General features: G+C 31.7%; 1 protein-coding gene across 2 annotated transcripts; it reads right to left on the reverse strand.

The window, feature by feature from the left end:
• Positions 1–359: 359 nt before the first annotated feature.
• Positions 360–13,698, reverse strand: LOC108559045 (serine--pyruvate aminotransferase, mitochondrial). 2 transcript variants are annotated; one of them, XM_017916175.1, is made up of 8 exons: positions 13,641–13,698; positions 12,022–12,184; positions 6,150–6,342; positions 5,882–6,047; positions 4,472–4,627; positions 4,305–4,400; positions 3,103–3,351; positions 360–973 (listed from the first exon to the last, which is right to left on the reverse strand). In XM_017916175.1, the coding sequence occupies exons 2-8, from the start codon at positions 12,169–12,171 to the stop codon at positions 811–813; spliced, it is 1,173 nt and encodes a 390-aa protein (XP_017771664.1). In that variant the 5' UTR covers positions 12,172–12,184; positions 13,641–13,698; the 3' UTR covers positions 360–810. The 2 variants fall into 2 exon arrangements, with proteins under 2 accessions (XP_017771664.1, XP_017771663.1); XM_017916174.1 differs by lacking the exon at positions 13,641–13,698 and adding an exon at positions 12,912–12,986.
• Positions 13,699–18,576: the final 4,878 nt, after the last annotated feature.

Genomic DNA, 18,576 nt, shown 5'->3' on the forward strand with positions numbered 1-18,576 from the left:
AACTTTCAAGTAACAAAAATGTAATTTAAACTATGGTTTAATATTCTTGCATGATGGAAGTAGTTTTATTTTCGTTGTCCCCAACGGAGATGTTTCCAGTTTCCAATTCCGCTCGACGATTTACATTTTAATTAAGATTTGTTTGAAAACCGTGTTTCTATGCTAATTTTATGGCTCATATATTATTACCTTTTCTGTTTAAAGGTTTGATACTTTTTTAATTAAATTATAATAAGAAATATTACATAAACTGAGGATTTAAGTTTGTTTGGTAAGTTTTTATTGTATCGTTTCATAAGAAGTTTCGGTATAATTAGTAAACCGGTGACATTACAATGAAAAAAAAAACAAACGAAACGCATGAGCGTAGAATCCGCCGCCTGATATGTTCTAAAAATAAGATTCATTAAGACATCTGACCAAGTCAACGGAAGTGCTTCGATCCCACTCCAAAAAAAAAGTATTCGGAAACTATTTTCATCTTTGGCTTAGTCTCAATATGGTTGAACTCTACGCTTTTACCGAGAAATGTAGTATATTTATATTTCGACAATCATATGATTATCACACAAAAACTCGGCGTATGATTATTACACATCTCTCATATGACTGTTGCAAAATCATATGATGATACCACGTAACAACATCAACAACATCTGTACATTCTTCGTGTGATCCACCTGCAAAGAAATATAACAAAAACAAGTCACATTGTTTTGGTTTTTTGGAATGCTTTGTTTATAGATAGTTAGGTAATACAAAATCTAATAATTAAGTACGTTATGATGATTCTGGTGTAGATTTAGTTGTTCACAATTTGCTCGGTTTCATCTTCTTCGCCATCTCGACGGATTCTTGCATAACTCTGAGGACGTACTCGACTTTTTCTGGAGACGCGTTGTATCCCATTAGGCCGATCCGGAAAACTTTGTTGGCAGTCGGCCCCAAACCGCCGGCTATCTCCACGAGGAATCTGAGCAATAAAGAGGACGATCACAGGCATTATATTATGCAATAAACGGATAAATAAAGGAGCGGCGGAATGAGGACGGGAAACCGAAAAAGTTTCGGAGGACCGACGAAGCCAAGAAAAACCGTATAATAAAGGCATTCGCGTTCCCAATTTATATTTTTACATCTCTGCAACAGCCAGACATCGTGTTCTGCGTTTAAATGCAAATCGTGGATAAAAAAATATTAAATTCTGTCATTACTGTTGCTGAATAACAATCACAAAACTGTTCTCACAAAAAGCACACACATATATTCATTAAATATTCAATTCTTTCATACATTTCTTTTACAGCAATCTTTATTTCTGTATTAAAATATTTATCGCATCAAACTTAATGAAAAAAACTTGTATTTAACAATCACTTTCATTCAAGCTTTCATTCAAATGCATACACATATTTAAAATTCTATTGCATCATCTTACTTCAATCCAATTTTTATTTCTGTGTTAACATCTTTTCCTCCTCAAACTTACATAATAAATCTCATATTTTAATATTTTGTTCATTTCTCTATTGGAATGCAATAATCAAATATATTTTACTGTCTTTTTTGTACTTCTCTATTAGAATGCAACAATAAAATATGTTTTACTGTCTTTTTGGTAACTATTTTGGTACTAATTTTTATCATTACTGTTGCTAAATAAAAAATTACATAACTTAATTTCTTTTCAACAGGATTTATTGCAATCTTAATTCTTGTATTATAATCTTTTCCTCGTAAAAGTCAATAAAGAAATTTTTTATTTTACTATGATTTTGACTATTTTCTACTCTATTTTGGCACTAATTTATATCATTACTGCTAAAAATCACAAAGATTTCATTCATATGCATACACACATTTATAATTATATCATTTTATTTATCTTCTTACGTAAAACTTACTTTTCTTCGTAAAACTTACATAACAAATCTCATATTGTAATATGTTTGATTGTGCTTTTCATCCTTTCCTTACCGAATTTTGGTCTATCATTACTGTTGCTAAATAACAGTCACATAACTTCATTTTTAATTCTTGTATTAACAACTTTTCCCCAACAAACTTAATGTATAAATCTTATTTCACTATATTTTCTAACCAATTTTGATACTAATTTCTATTAGTATTACTGCAAATAACAATCACAAACTTTCATTCAAATACATATACATATTTAAAATTAACTTACTTCAATACAATCTTCATGTCTGTTTTAACATCTTTTCCTCATCAAACTTACATAACAAATTCCATATTTCAATGTAAAAATAAAATGAATTTTTGGTTCTTTCTTTACCGAATTTTGGTCCTAATTTCAATCATTACTGTTGTTATATGGCAATCACAAAACTTCATTGAAATACACACACTTATTTATAAAGTATTCAATTATTTTATACACTTTTTCCTCATTAAAGTTAAGAAAGAAATCTTATATATATATTATATTTTGGTTCCTTTTAAATCTTATTTTTGATCTACTTTCTATCATTACTCTTGTTAAATATCAATGACAAAGCTTTCATTCAAATGCATACACAACATACTTTAAAATTCTATTATTTCATACATATTTTTACTGTAAACTTGATTTCTGTTTTACCATCATTTACACAGAAAACTTAAGTAAGAAATATCATATTTTAATATATTGCTAATTTCTTTATTACAATGCAATAATAAAATGTGTTTTATTCTGTTACTTACTAACTTATTTTGGGTATTCAATTCTTGTACAATTGTTTTTACTGAAATCTTTATTCTTGTATTATCATCTTTTTCTCATCAAACTAAATATCAAAATCTTATATTTTTCTTCTGGTTTTGGCTCGTTTTTACTTTATTTTGTCCTAATTTCTATCATTACATTTTCCTCATTCTATCATAACATTTCTATCAAAAGCATACTCATATTCATTTAAAATTATATTATTTCATACTTGTTTTAACTGCTAACTTTATTTCTATTTTACTGTGTAGTCAGTTCATTTCTATAGTGTTATATATGAAAAATGTTTAAATAACCAACAGTTTTTTAATACTTTGTAAAGATAATTTCCTATTGTACTAAATACCATTATTTAATTCTCTAGTTCATACCTATTCATTGCGTAATTGGTGACATCTTTCCATTGAACACCATGTGGTACCTTGACGGTGGTTATGGTAGGCAACCTCTTGGACGCATCGGACACGTACAGTTGCAGACCTAACTTCTCTAGTCCTTCGCGGAGAAGCCTGGCACAATTTTCATGTCTTTCAATGACACTCTGAATGCCCTCTTCAGCGACCATCGCCAAAGCTTCGCGTAACCCGTACAAAAGGGTCGTTGAAATGGTGTGATGGTATCTGAAATTGAGCAGAAGACAAACAAAACAAAAAAAATGAGAAATGGTTGTCCTTTCAAAAAGGGTTCGTTGACACAGAAAACGCATTTAAATTTTGTATTTTTAACGTACATAAGTTCCAATTAATATTTGGAATCGGTAAACGTACACTTCGGACGGAAAAATTGAACAAAAAATTGTTGTTGGGACAATAAATTCATATAACAAACACACCTACAAATTGGTATAACGTATTAGTAAGTAGATTTGTAGAATTTACATAATTTGGGTTGCGAACATTGTCTTTTAACGGATTATGTTCGTTAACCGAATACAGTACGAGTATTGATTTTAAAAATACAATTTTTGGTATTATATGCTTATATTGACACTTTAGTAATTACCAAAATTATTGAAAATTTAGATTATAAAAAATAAAATTTGGATCAAAATGGCTTAAGTAGATTCTTCGATATTAATAACAATTAATACTTGAAATTGATATTTAAATAAGTAAATTTGTGTATAATGAAAAAAATTGTTATAATTTTTTTTTTACTAATAATCATTAATTAGTGTTCTTTAATTGTAAAGTGAAAGTGAAATTATTTTTAATTTTCAATGTTTTTTTTGTAGTTTATTTCAATATATTTTTTTTTATTAATATTATGGATTAAATGTTGAAGTTATTTACTAAATACTGAGGCTATTGATTTTAAATTAAAATTTAAATTATTTGAGCTAGGCAACTCTATGTACGTTCTCAATAATTTTGATTTATATTTGTAAAATATTCTAATTAAACAATGATTAAAACATAATTTCTGTTTCTGTATTTGTTATTTTTATATATAATTTGTTTAATTAATAACTATTATTATATAAGTAATTAGTAAATATATGATAATAATTATAATAATTAATTTATTATTAATGAAGCAAAAAGTTTAATTTTCTTAATAGAAATCTACTTACACTCTGGGGTTTCCAAAGCAAGCCCAATAATCACCGAGAATTTTCATGTCCCAGTAGAAGACTTGGATCTCGGTTTTCCGGTTGAATATCTTCTGCCTAAAGGGGAAAGAAAGGACGAATATACAGTATGAGTATGTAGGCTATATGCATTTTTTAAAGATGTTTACTTAGCCCTGTCGCTAAAGGAGATCGGGGTGATTCCCGGTGGAGCTCCAAGGACTTTCTGTGTTCCCGTGTAGATGGCATCAATTCCCCATTCATCTGCAAGGACAGGAACTCCGCCAAGCGATGCGACAGTATCCACCGCCAACAAACAATTGAATCTATAAAAAAAATAGAATCAACATACATTTTTTATGAATGTTTTTATTTTGTTTTAATATTTGATATATTGCATTTATTGCGAATTTATGCTGCCCACATAATATGATAATTAATTGTGTGAATAATAAATTTCAAATATGAGTTGCAGCAGGCAAGTAAACTAGGTCAAATTTGTACAGAAACGCTGAATTTATGTATTATTTTATATTTATATACTATTATGATTAAATGAAATATAACAATATGAAAACAATTGTATTTTATCAATAATTATTTGACTGGTTTTAATTTAACCACAAAAAAACTTAATGGACATTATGATTTTATGCGAAAAAATACATGTGTAAGATGTATTTTTCGTATAATATTGAAATACCTCGAGTTTCAAGAATTCGACCAAAAATATTAGTTTTTGTTGAATTCTTCAAGGATCAAAGATGTAGAAATAAATCTATTCTTGGAAATGAAAATATAAATTATAACAAAGTTAATATTGACAATTAAGTATCTTTTTTAATTTCGTGTCCACGCTGCATGCAGTATCAGATATAAATTTTTAAGAGGAGCAAAAAACAATAGAGATAATCATAGAGTCGTAATTATGTAAGATTTTTTTTTAAATTTACTAAATAATTATTCATAATTATTAATAATAATTATTATGCTTTTTTTATATTTGGTGTAGACCAGAGTTTCTTAGGGATGTCCCGTTTTCGAGTTTCAAATCTTGGTGTCTCAACTAGATTTTCGTGAGATTATTTATGTGATTTTTGGTATTTATTTCCAATAAACGTATTCCTTATTACAAATATTGTTCTTGTCCTTTTTTAGATGATAATTGTCTCTATGGCAACTCCCTATGGCAACTTTAGTCACAACTCAATATTACGACGTGTTATTTGTTCATAAGTTACGAAATGACAGCTGTCACCTTGTGTCAAAAAATGTATGTTACAAACAATTGAGTCGCAGTGTAATTACAAACAAGTAATGTACGTGAAATGGCAAAACGGTTGAAAAACTCTGGTTTAGAAGAAAGAATAATCGATGTTGTTTAAATAATTGAGTATTGAGAAATAATATATTTGTTTGTAATTTAATGATTTTAAAAGTCTAACGAAATAATGTAAAGTCTCTGGATTATTCAAGTATTCCTTAGGTATTTCTGTGAGTAAATAATTCAAAGAATTTGTATTGATTTTGTGTTTGTATAACGACAGATTCTATCCGTTAGCATAGATATTAAGTTTCACCTGTGACAGAGGTCGCCTAGTCCTTCCAAAGGCTGGTAAACTCCCGTGGAACTCTCCCCTTGGACAATGAACAGCATCACGGGCTTATGCTTCATCAAAGCCATCTCCAGTTGGGCCAGACTGAAGTTGTTTCCAGGCTCCGTCGTTACCTTAACGGGGACAGATCCTGCAGACAGTAGTAACAAAACGTAGTCAGACAATAGGTTTACATCCTCTTTGGACGATTTATATCTGGAATTCTAAGCGTCGGGAATCCGGGCATATTTACCGTAACGCTCTGCCATGTTCGAGGCTCTTTCGCCCCAAATTCCGTTCGTCGCAACAAGAACCTTCTCGCCCGGCTCCAACAGATTGCACATCACGGTCTCCATTCCTCCGTGACCGGATGCACTGACTGCCAAAGTCAATTCGTTCCTGGTCTGGAATATATATTGGATTCCTGCTTTGACCTCGTCCATAATCTACACGACAAACAAATACTTCAATATAAAGAGAGAGAAAAAAAAACATTATAGCAAGCGAATTATTTCTTCATTTCGTGAATTTGTTCCGATACAAACTAAAGAAACAAGTATAATCCATGATCAGATCAAACAACTCTATCACGATATACATTTTATTCTATAGTCTACGGGTCGGCAACCTTTTTGGAACAAAGAGCCACTATTAGCTTTTTTACTAGTGATATTAATGTGAGTGAGATATAGGAGCCGCAAATTCACATGTAGAGCCATGGGTTGATTCAATAATTTTATATAACATAAAGGCACTACATGATCATATTTGACAGATTATTCTAGGAAAATGACAAAATCTACAAATTTGACAATATTCTTATTGGAAAAATCATATTTTTTTCTTTAATTTACGTATTTAATTATATAGTTAGTATTCATGGGTATACGTCATAAAATAAAATGTGAAGAAACTCGACCTTAAATTTTGACAACTGATTACAGAAGAATGGGAAATATCACAAATACTGTAATAAGTACATTAGAAAGGCTATAGTTTTTCATTTGATGTGCATATTTCATTAAGTAGCATAAGTGGATATCTAGCAATTAATGTCAGAAATAATAGATCAAACGAATCATTCAACTATTACATAATGTAGTGTATATTTTTATATGATTTATGTACACTAATTAATATGTAATATAATAAGGTTTGACTTTATACAATTTACTTTTGTTTAGTATATTTAGTATCAGCTTTATGGAAAAAAATGTCTAACAACTGAACTTATTCAAAAAAATCCATGTAAAACTTAAACTTTATTTGGTTCAAATATTAGGAAATTTATTGTGCATCATGAAAATATTCCCATGATTTTTTTCATTGATAATATAAAGTTGAAGAAAAGGAAATGAGACGCGTACTTTGTTTTGGCATCAGAAATTATAGGTGCGTGGATAAATGGATGTGTAAAATAATCGGATGAGTAATATTATTTGAAGATAAATGAGTTTTACGATAGCATTAAAATATAATTAGTGGTATGGGTTAATGCGATCCGCGAACGGCGATCCTCTGGTTATTGGGAGGAGGGTGGTTCTCGTTCTTCTGCGTTTCTTCCACCTCCTCCTCCTCCTCATCTTCATCCTCGTATCATCGGACAGGTGGTAAGATCCACGCGCTTTGAGGAGAGAAGCTCTTATGTATCTTGAGGTGCTCATCTGTTCCTTCGAGCAGGTGACTAGTAATAACACGGTTTTCTCTTTGTAAACGAGCCGCGAGTGATTTTGTGGTCGAGCCAGAGGAACCAACAAAAAGAAAACCGAATAAAGACGAAGACCACGGAGGAGGATAAATTTTATTATAATTATGGTTTCTTCGTGCCGCGACAGATAACATAAGGAGAAACACGACCACCTACTTTAATTACAACAAAACGCACATCCTCTTTCGTTGCTCGAAATCGCTGCACTCCTCCAACTGCCGAATCTTGTTTGGTTTCTGATCCCAAGCAACGATAGCAATGATTACATACATTTAACCTCAACCCGAACCTCAAGAACAACAACAGCAACAACAAAAAAAAACTATTACATTTACGTAATTTATATCATCATAAGTCCTGTCGACTGAGACAGAATACAGCATTTCCCACATTCCGTACAATAGAAATTCAACAAAGTTCACGGCTGAAACAACCCCATACTAAATCACCCGACAACACACGTTTAACAATAAGACATTACTACATGGTACTTTATGCACGTTGCAGTAGAAGCTTCAACTCAGTAAATGTATACACTTACTAGTCAATACTATTTTGTAAAATAAAATTATTTGTAAACTGTGACTACTAAACCTATATATATATTAAAAAAACGTTCTTTGTCCCAAGACATACTTGAATCTATAATTAAGCAACACACTTAAGCACTTATTATACATGGAATTTCATTGAAATATAATTGAATTAATTCTCTTTTAAAACTATTCTTTTAACGTTTCAATTAATTGCTTCGTGACGATTCGTGTTTTTGTACCCCTGATTGGCAATTTTTCTAATAATCGCCTTATTTTTACTACTACTACTGTTTTATCAAGGTGCGAATACAAAGTTTTAATTTCAACATTTTATTTAATGAAACATAATGATTTTAATGTCTGGGATAAAATCAAATAATAGATGTTTGAAAATAAATATTGTCTAAAATGTAATCATAATACACATTCAAATTCGATATATTTGACAGCTTCTAGCAGGCGTTTGGAGTACAGCACCAACCTGCCAGTAGAATCATTGGACAGATGATACTTTTTCCTTTAATTAGAGTATTTGACGATCGAATTAGTTTGCGAGATTGTTGAGTAATTCAAGAAAATACTTCATCTTATTCTACAATAAAATAAGAAAAAAAGTGTTTTATTTTCCGGTCCACTCATGTTTTATTTTTTTTTGTATATTGGCCAAAACATATTCAACTCATTGCCAAAATTGTGGCAGCTGCAAATAAGTAGAGTTAAGATAAAATGAAAATACCTATCCAATACCAAGTTATTGGGTAAAATGACCTTTTGAATGAATATTTTAAAACTATTGGTAATTTCATCAATCAACTATATTTTCATTTCTTAAATTAAGTTGATATGTTTGACAATGAATATCTTAGGTAAAAACTAATTCATTTGTAAGTGTATGCATATTATAAGTAACATATCTTAGAAACTAAATAAAGAACGAAGATAACCGAAAAAACGTCATTTATATGTTATATAATTTACCAGTTTTACATAATAAATAGCGTAACAATGCGTAGCGAGGCGCAACAAAAAAAAAATATAAAAAATAGTTCATAATTTTCGAGTAATTATGAAAAATACGCGAAAAAATGAAAACAGGTCAGAGGTAACATTATTTATATAACGAGTTGCGCAACGATGTTCCTTATTTTATTCATCAATAACTTACGAAAAAAGTGCTTTTGAGTTATTAACGAAAAACGAAAATCTCTAGTCATGTTTTTACCAAATTTTGAAAAAGTTGTGAAAAACAATCATAAATTTTCACATACTTGAAATATTATGGTTAATCAAAAATATCTATGATTTGGTGTAAAAGTTGTGCAACATTTCAGAACTTTTCATAATACTGAAACTAGATTTTTTTTCAGCACGCCCATTTGTAAGTTGACGGTTTCCAGTATATGATAATAGTTATATTATATATATTTTTTATAGTTAATTGCATAATGTGAGAAAAATCACTAAATCTGTATTAAAAAACGAAAGAAATTACAGATTTATTAATAGCTTTGTTTCGGTATTGGTGGATTGCGAAGGATTGCAATCAATCCAAAATAGATTAAAATCCAATTAAGCGCAATCGAATTGCATTCAGTGATTTATTTGCGTTTTGTATTTACTTTGGTAAACGGTGTGCATTGCAGCTGTAGCGTGCTTCGGTAGTTCGGTGTCGTTGCGGTTCTCGTACATTTTGCATAACAATGCGTGCGTATGTGTAACACTAAATTTTGGTGGAATCGCAATCGTTTTGAGTTTTGCGCTGAAAACTGAAAACGCCCGGTCGTAAAGCGGGGTACGCCAGAAACGGGGAACGAGATTGTAATTCGGGGGAGGCAGGTTTCACGGTTTCAAACCGCAGTGACAGCTTCTTTGGTATGTATGCTGCTGCACACAGTAATTAACCATTGAATCAAGATCAGAATGGAATTGCATTGGATTAAGCACGTAATTGGAATTTACTTTAGACTATTCATCTATTTGTAACATGAAAATTACCGAAAATATAATGTTTCAAGATTATTTTTAATAAATTAAAAAAATATTTTCATTTATAATCTTAGACTTTAAACAAAATGTGAAATATAAATAATATTCTTTTAGAAATGTATTTACAATTAATCAGCTATTTTTCATGAATTTAATATTTTGGTTATTGAATTGAATTTATAAACTTAAAATTTGATTGCGTTTTATGGTCCGAAGTTAATGAAATATTCTTGTCTAAAAATTATCCAATTAATTTAATTTAAATTGAAAAAACAATTAATAAAGAACTACTAAAGAAATTGGTAGGAATTAAATAATCAATCAATTATTAAATTATTATATGTACAAAAAGTAATATATTCATGAAACAGTTAAAAGTTCTTAGTAAAAATTTAATAAAAAAAATAATCGAAAGTTTTCGAATAAATATTAAACAATAATCCACGCATAGTCCGGGTAATTAGTTACGCAAATATCCTGGACTTTTTGAAATTAGACTAATCGAGGCAGTAAAGGCAAAAACATAAACAGCACAAAAATAGACTTAATACTTAGAATATAAAAGCAATATACATGAATATAAAAACAATTTACTTAAAACTTAGTTTGTTCTGATATTTTTAAACCGGACTTTACTAAAATGGGATTGATTGCGGACGGACTATTCCAGGTAATGCTTTATATTGTAATGATCATTCTACTGAATTTTCGTCGATTTGAAAGGAGTTTTATAAAAGAGTCAACTATAGCAAAAAAAAAACTATTAGAACGCATCAATTTTTAACAATTTTTTTATAAAAATTTGAGAATTTGAGAAAGATGTACGGCAAAGATACATATAAATGGAGAGGAAATTATTTGAAATTAACTCCATGAAACTTCATTCATTGTGAGTAAAAAAATATTATGTTTAGAAAAAAAAAACAAACTAAGAATATGCGTTATAAAACTTATTAGAACATATGGAATTGTATACTAATATGAATATGAGGTTGTAAAACTAAAAAAATAATATTTATAATATATCACGATGGACGCTCAATAATAAAACATTTTAGAAAGCTAGAAAGCTAACACAAGAATAGTAGATTTTAGTATAATTTGAAATGAAATGTTGAAACAGAAACCAAACTGAGATTTGCAAAACTTATTAAAACATATTGCATGTAATTAAATATAGTTAAAAACCGGATTGTTTGAAACCGGACTAATCGAGAACTTTAAAACCGCATAAATATAAACAGCTCAAAGAGTGTCTATATTGTATATGTACTAATTTTTTATAATTTATTTTGCTTAATTAACATTTAGTTTGTTTTCAAATTTTCAAACTGTACTATAGTGAATCCACATTGATCGAAGCCGCACTATGTGAAGTATTGCGAAGTATGTTGAAGTACTGAAATGTTTTTTCTAAATGAAAATATCTTCAAAAAAATGTAACAAATACAGAAGATGTAATTTTTCGTTACTATAAAAGTACAATTGTCAATAAAGTATGTGGTCTATGATAAAATAGATTTAGTTCAATAAATCAAATATTTTGTTAAATGTATAGAGATTTGGGAAATATTACAAATATTTTATGGCTATTGATTTGCAACGAATAGAAGACTTTTAAAAAGTAATTTAAATTGCATGAAAATAATATATTTAACAGACTTTGAGTTCGAAATATATAAAAAAAAGATTAATTAATTCATAAGACGAATTCCTTTTTGCCCGGATGACGGAGCAAATAATGAAACCCGATACCTGTAATACGAGAGATTTGCGAAACGCAATGGTATTATTACGTGGGTACAATGACCAAGAGGAACAAGCAAAAAAAAAATCCCGGTCGCATAATTGCCCTCAGAGCTTAGCTGTGGTCCTATTTACTACATCTAAATTACCTTCGTGGTTTCCGTATGTAAGTGGCCCAAAACTGGTTGGCTGAGGGCGTGCAGAATCCTCGGAGTGCAGTTGGACGGTCCTGCTCCCATTAAAGTTTTATGCGGGATAATCAGAGGTTTACGAAGAGCTTCCGGCTTTTCCACACGCATCTTGCAATAATTTCTGCGAAAATCAAAATTAAAAAAAATATATTATTTGGATTGGATCTTGAAAGGAATTGTATTTGCAATGGATCGTGTGATTTTAATGTTTTCGATTCAGCAAGTTTCGGTTCTGTTTGCTTTATGAAATAATACTCGAACCGGTGGAAAAAGCAATGAGGACGTCGTCATCCAGGAAACTTTTTGTTTTCCTTTCGGAATTGAATTTAATTAGAGTCGGATGCTGCGGCTGCTCAGGATGAACACAGGAGGAGGAAGCGTTTAACGTTGTTACATCATTGCATTTCAGCAATAGCCTGGATGCAAAGTGCAGATGCCTCGCTCCCATAGTTATTATGACACTCATCCCAGTGCGCCCGTCGAAGGGGGTGTGTGGGCGGGTTAGGTTGAAGAGCATTAATTAAATTTATGAGTTAGGCGATGAGTGTTATTGTTCCATCCACCCAACGAATCGCCGATGCGTGAGGGCGCGAACGCTGATCATTTCACATGGATTAGCCTTCACGGGGAAAATTATCCTCATCCGTTTATCAGGATATTCCTGCATCCAATATTTGGTTACAAAGCTCATCTCGTCTTCCCCATCCTCGCCGTTACATAAATAGCTTCAATTTAATTAGCCCCAGTATCGCAGCTAATTAGTCTACCTATCCTAGACGCAATTACCTTATTGCTATTTATTTCAAGTACTATTCTTTTCGCACAGACCTAAATACAAACAAAATTACCTTGCTTCTTATTATTTCACAACTCGAACGCACTGCACGAAAATCGTATACAGAGTGGTCAATATTAGTGTCGAGTTTTATTTATATAGACTTGAAACGCGATACGAAGTGTACGGTGGCTGTCTTATCTGGTGTGGCTGTTTGACCCCAAAAATTCGATCGACAAACAATATCGAGAAGGCAATGGAAACGTATTGTAAAACCGCGCTTTTCCGGCGCTTTAAGGGCAAAAAATCCATCGCACAGATGATTGTGCAATCGAAGGAAGTGGATTGTTTTCGTCGAAACGAACAGATAAATTGTGTAATTATTGTTGAATAATTGATGTTTTTGATGGCGAAGGAAGCGGAACTACATGTCAACATCATTGTTGATAAGTATCACATTTGTTTTCACCAAGCTACTCTGCATCCACACTCTATGTTGATTATACTTGATACTCCATCTCTTTAATAAAACACAGAATCAAATCTATCATAAAATAAATGAAAAATCAAGTATACTTATTTTTAAACCGACATTCACTTTAGTGCAATAGTTTTTTCTGCCATGCCCCACCGTAATCTCTCTAAAATTCTTATGTCCTCTATGCAACATATACTTAATACGCCTACGGTTAAACTCTAGATGTGTCCATTTTCGAATGGGCCCCATGTTGGGAAACATTGCTATATTGCCTTAGGTTTAGAGAATTTGGTTTCGGATGTACAATATTTAAAAAATTCATACTTTTGTTACTGCGTTCTTTCGTCCTGCTTGCTTTTGTTACGGCGCACTTAAATATTATTGGTTATTACTTAGTTATGATAATGAAACTGAACTGAACAGAGCTACAAATAGCGAATTACAAAATTATGAAACTTTATGAAACTTTTTTTAAAGAAATAAATAGATGTGTCCCGGATATTAAATCATAAATTTCAACGTAAAAAGAAGTATTTTATAGTATAAAAAAATTGTTATAATGATTAAGAGTTAAACATGAATAATTAAATATATAATATTTATTATGAATACATAGTTAACACGTTCGAACAGACATTAATATCTTATTTCTCCAGTATAGTGTGGATGATGTGTTGTATTTGTTGATTTAATGCAATTAATTTGAAGTCTGGAAAAGTAAGCAGACAGGAATATTTTGATGGGCTTTAATGTAAAATAATTTGTACGGCTAACTTTCGGTGCACTTGACTGGGTTTGCTGAAACATAATGAATATTATTCGCAAATTAACTTTGAAGCGTGTAATTAGATAGTTTCAGTTCGATATTAATTACCTGCGTAGTTAAACATACCGCACATAGTTATTATCAATCCAATTTTATATTAAATGATGTATGCATTGTATAGACATTCATACAAATGATTTATTAAATAAAATACGAATACAAAATTTATTGTCTTCTGACAAGTTTCAAGCAATAATTATATTTTTTTAAATCTGAAATATATTTTCTAATAATAATTTATTGGCCAAACATCAATACATAAGAAAAAAAAAGTACATTCTATACATATAAATAAATAAATTCTAACATAAAAATATATATATATATATCTACGGACAGGTTTTTTAGGACTGGATTTCGTCATTGGGAAAGTAGTGGGAAACCGTAGTCAAGGATAGGACGGCATATTTGTATATTGATGTTTGGCACTTTATGGATATTTCTGAGTTACGGAAGGTTAAGGAACGGAAATGACGGGATCTGGATTTAATTTTGGATTTGAGTTGTTTGCAACGGGCATTGAGATTGAGTTTAGGATCAAGAAGGATTCCAAGGTATTTAACAAGTGGTGAAGGGAAAATGGAATGATTATTTAACGTAACATGGGGAGACGAAGGGGATATGCGATGGTAGGGAATAAGGAGTCTGGTATTGGATGGGTTAATTTTGAGGCGCTATTTTTAAACCATAAAATGGTCAAGGATAGGAGGTTTTGAAGGCCAAGAATAGAGGATTGAAGGGAACAGGCATGGGAAATCAATGTAGTATCATCAGCGTATTGGAGGACATAGAGGTTGGGATCATAAATATTAGGATCGGGGCTATACATATTACAACAAAAAAGGTTATATAACAGAGGAGACTGAGGGGAGCCTTGCGAGACAAGGATCAAGGAGTTTTAAAATTTTCCTAGTAACAAGGTCATAGCCAGGGGCAGAGTTCTTAGAATATGACAGGGTGTTGAGGAATTCGTGGTTGTGTATAAGGGACTCAGGAGGGACATCAAAGTTATTGGAAAAAAAAGATTGGTACCAATCATTAATATGGACAATATTATTATGGTCAAATGTCCTCGTCAAAATCAAATTGTTTTTTAAAATGTTGCGCAAAGACATTGCAAATGCTGTCATCGTCTGAGTGAGTAATGTTTGTATTGAGGTCAGTTAATTGGTGTAAGGACTGGTTAATTTTGTATTTAGATAGTTTTTTTTTATTTGCCCCCAATAATTTTTACCCCTCGACTCTTCGATTACTGAGCAAGCATTTAACCACTTTTCTTGTTTAAATTCGCGAACTAATTTTTGAAAGGATTTATTTAGTTCATTGAAAATGGTTTTTAAATTTCGGTCCTCAGTTAGTTTTATTTGTCTATAGAGTTGTCGTTTCCTTTTTAATAATCGAAGGATGAAGGGTGGAAGCGAGTATTTGTAAGGTGTTATTTTGATTTTGGGGGAGTTCTGAATAACCGTGGAGGACATAAGTGAATGAAATTCGGAGATGATTTCTGGAGAAGGATCCGAATTTTGGGAAATGAAGACTGGAGTTAACAATAAACATATCACATTTATTTAGAGCAGAGACATATGAAGGAGAGATATTAATAGGGGAGACAGGAGATCGATGTCAAATTGGATTTCCAGGTGATCGGAACAAAGGTCAGGAACACCATCAAGGTTCTTGATGAGGGAATGGATACTGGAAGAGCAGATAACAAGGTCAGGAGAAGTGCTGGCATTATTAGACATAATAAAAGTTGAAGTGTTAGGGACACGAACGAAGTTCGAATTAGCTAGGAAATGGGAGAGGTGACGGGACTTGGAATTGTTTAGGTTGAAATCTCCAACAATAAGGACGTGATTGAAAAGGGAGGCTTTGAGGAATATGGAGTCATCAATGCTGGAGTTCGGGTCGATGTAAACAAGGAATATATGGATCTTGGAGTTGTGGAACGGAATAGTAAAATGGAGAACTTCGTCAGCAGGATTATTTATGACAGGGGGATTTGTTTTACTCAGCTTGGATGGCGGATGAACGACAGCAGAAGAACCACCTCGGATATTATTGATGAGGATGGAAAAAGGAAAGTGTGGGGAAGGCCAATCTCTGAAGGAAGGAAGTACACGGGATTTGGTTTCGATAAACAGGGAACAGGAAATGTTATTTTTAATTATATAGGATTTTATAAGGTGGGATTTAGGGTGAAATGAACTTATGTTGAAATATAAGACACGGAGGCTGCTATCCATTCAAGGGAATTAATTTAGAGGTGCCCTGCGTAGATAATGTGGGTGACTCATGACCTGGATTGTCCTGGTCAAACATAAAAATGTACATATAATTCCCCGAGAAGCACACGTGGGTGTCCACGTGGAAGTCATTTACAAATCGTTTTTTTAGCTTCTGAACCAGTGCAGCACGGTCCGAATGCTTAAGGTGATTGAGTTTGTTCGTAAATGTATTAATTATATAGTCATGGATAGTTAACGCACCATGGATCCTGCTATCCTTGGAGATGGTTTCGGGGATTTCTGCTGTTTTATTATTTGTGGGTTTGATTTTAGCGTTTGGGATACCAGGAATAGGTTGTGTGGGTCGCTTTGGACACTTCATGGACCAAGCCGCATGGTCCTCCGAATTGCATGCCGCACACTTCAGCGACAATGGCGAAGAGCATCGGATGAGGTCCCTGTCACTTGTTGCATTTAGTTATATTGGGGCATTTCTCAGTTTCTCATGTGTATACTCTTGGCACCTTCAACAGGGCACAGGCACCGGAGATGTAGGGATGCTCTCCTCAGTTGGGAAGTGACTGTTTCTATAGAAGAGTCCTTCTCGTAAAAGTTTTTCGTATGATGTCGTACAACTAGTGATGATCCTCACTTTGTATGTTAAGTTGTTTGTTGCTCTAGATGTTATTCGTTTACAGTAACTGCGATTGATCTTGTTGTTTAATTGCGAGCTTATTTCATCGTCGGTTATTTCGAGATCAACTCTGATGAGGACACAGGATAGTGATGTTTGGTTTATGTGTTTTAACGGTAACTTGGGAGAAGCACTCTCTGAATGGCTGCTTATAATGCCTCTGCTCTGCATATCCCTGAGGTAGGCGATTACTTTTGTTTTGATTTGGTGAGTATTACAACATCTGAACGGTTGCAGGGGTTTTTGGTCCAAGCGTCCGAAAACTGGGTCCTGGTAATATTTGTTGCGGTTTTTACCACGAAGGTATTAGTGTAGGTATTTCTAGTGGTTTGTGAAGTCGAAGGCTGTGCAGATGTAGTTTCACCACCCCCAAGAACAAGCTGCAGCCCAACACAGGCCGCCGAAGAGCCGGTACACAAGGACGAGTAAAAAAACACAGAGAAACTATTTACTGATAAGATACGGCAATTCAAACACGTCCGTTCTCTACCATGATTCGTGCAGAACTGACATTTTCTAATTTTCCATATAATTTTATTTAATTTTATTTACACAGATTCTTTGGAAGGGCGAATAATAGCCGAATGGTTAAGTCGCTCTACCTACGATTTCGTGGGTGCCCGTTCGAGTCCTAGTTAAGCCATCAATATTCTACTGAAGTTAACCTACAAGACAAAAGCCAACCAACAAATTTAAAATCTAATCATTATAATGGTAAACTATCCACCGAGAAAGATTGTCCATTTAATGTCAACCTCGTTTTGAAATTTAAAAAAAAAACTAATAAAATTTGTTCCATTTTGTTCTTTATTTATTTTATATTTGCAAGAAGAATTTAGTAAATATACTTATTTTTATATATAATTCAAATAATACATATGATAAGTCATAATTTTAATTTTTTATATAATATAGTTTGCTACAAATTATTTTTAAAACTATGCAAGAAATTTACGGCATCCTCAACAAACTCTTTATAATCTCTAAACATGATTTGCTCATTATTAAGGCTATCCAGGATTTCCATTTAGTCCTTAATACAATTCATACCAATTTTTCTAAGAAATAACTATCTCACATCACTTCTTAAAATCCTCGCAATCCATGGTAAATTTCATATATCATTTGATCATTCAAGAGTCGATTTCTCTCCGTCGTATTTTTGTCAATTACACAGTAAACCTGCTTATTTATTCATTTTCAAATAACTTGTGGAAAGCTGATTTTTTTTGTTTAGGTTATATTGTTTTTATTTTTTGTTATTTGTTTACAGTAAGATTCAACATTTGTCCGTTTTTTAAATCATATAAAGATTAAGAGAAGAGAATGAAAAATTACAAATCTGGAGAATACGTATAATAGTAGTTTTATTATCAATCATATACCTAAAAATATACATCAATAAATAAATTTGTAATATAAATAATATACTATAATAAATAATATTTTCTTGCTAATTATATCTTCTTACAATTATATTTGGTTTTATCAGTACTATTAAATAATAGTTTG

This window comes from Nicrophorus vespilloides, unplaced genomic scaffold, assembly GCF_001412225.1.
Source record: "Nicrophorus vespilloides isolate i.1.1-1 unplaced genomic scaffold, Nicve_v1.0, whole genome shotgun sequence".
Taxonomy (NCBI): domain Eukaryota; kingdom Metazoa; phylum Arthropoda; class Insecta; order Coleoptera; family Silphidae; genus Nicrophorus; species Nicrophorus vespilloides.

Excerpts from the sequence above, each read along its gene's own strand:
- LOC108559045 (XM_017916175.1), bottom strand. The coding sequence starts at position 12,171 with ATGCGTGTGGAAAAGCCGGAAGCTCTTCGTAAACCTCTGATTATCCCG. Across the intron at positions 6,048-6,149 it reads GAACATGGCAGAGCGTTACG|GATCTGTCCCCGTTAAGGTA; the intron begins GTAAATATGCCC and ends TACTGTCTGCAG. Across the intron at positions 974-3,102 it reads ACCAATTACGCAATGAATAG|ATTCCTCGTGGAGATAGCCG; the intron begins GTATGAACTAGA and ends TTTATTGCTCAG.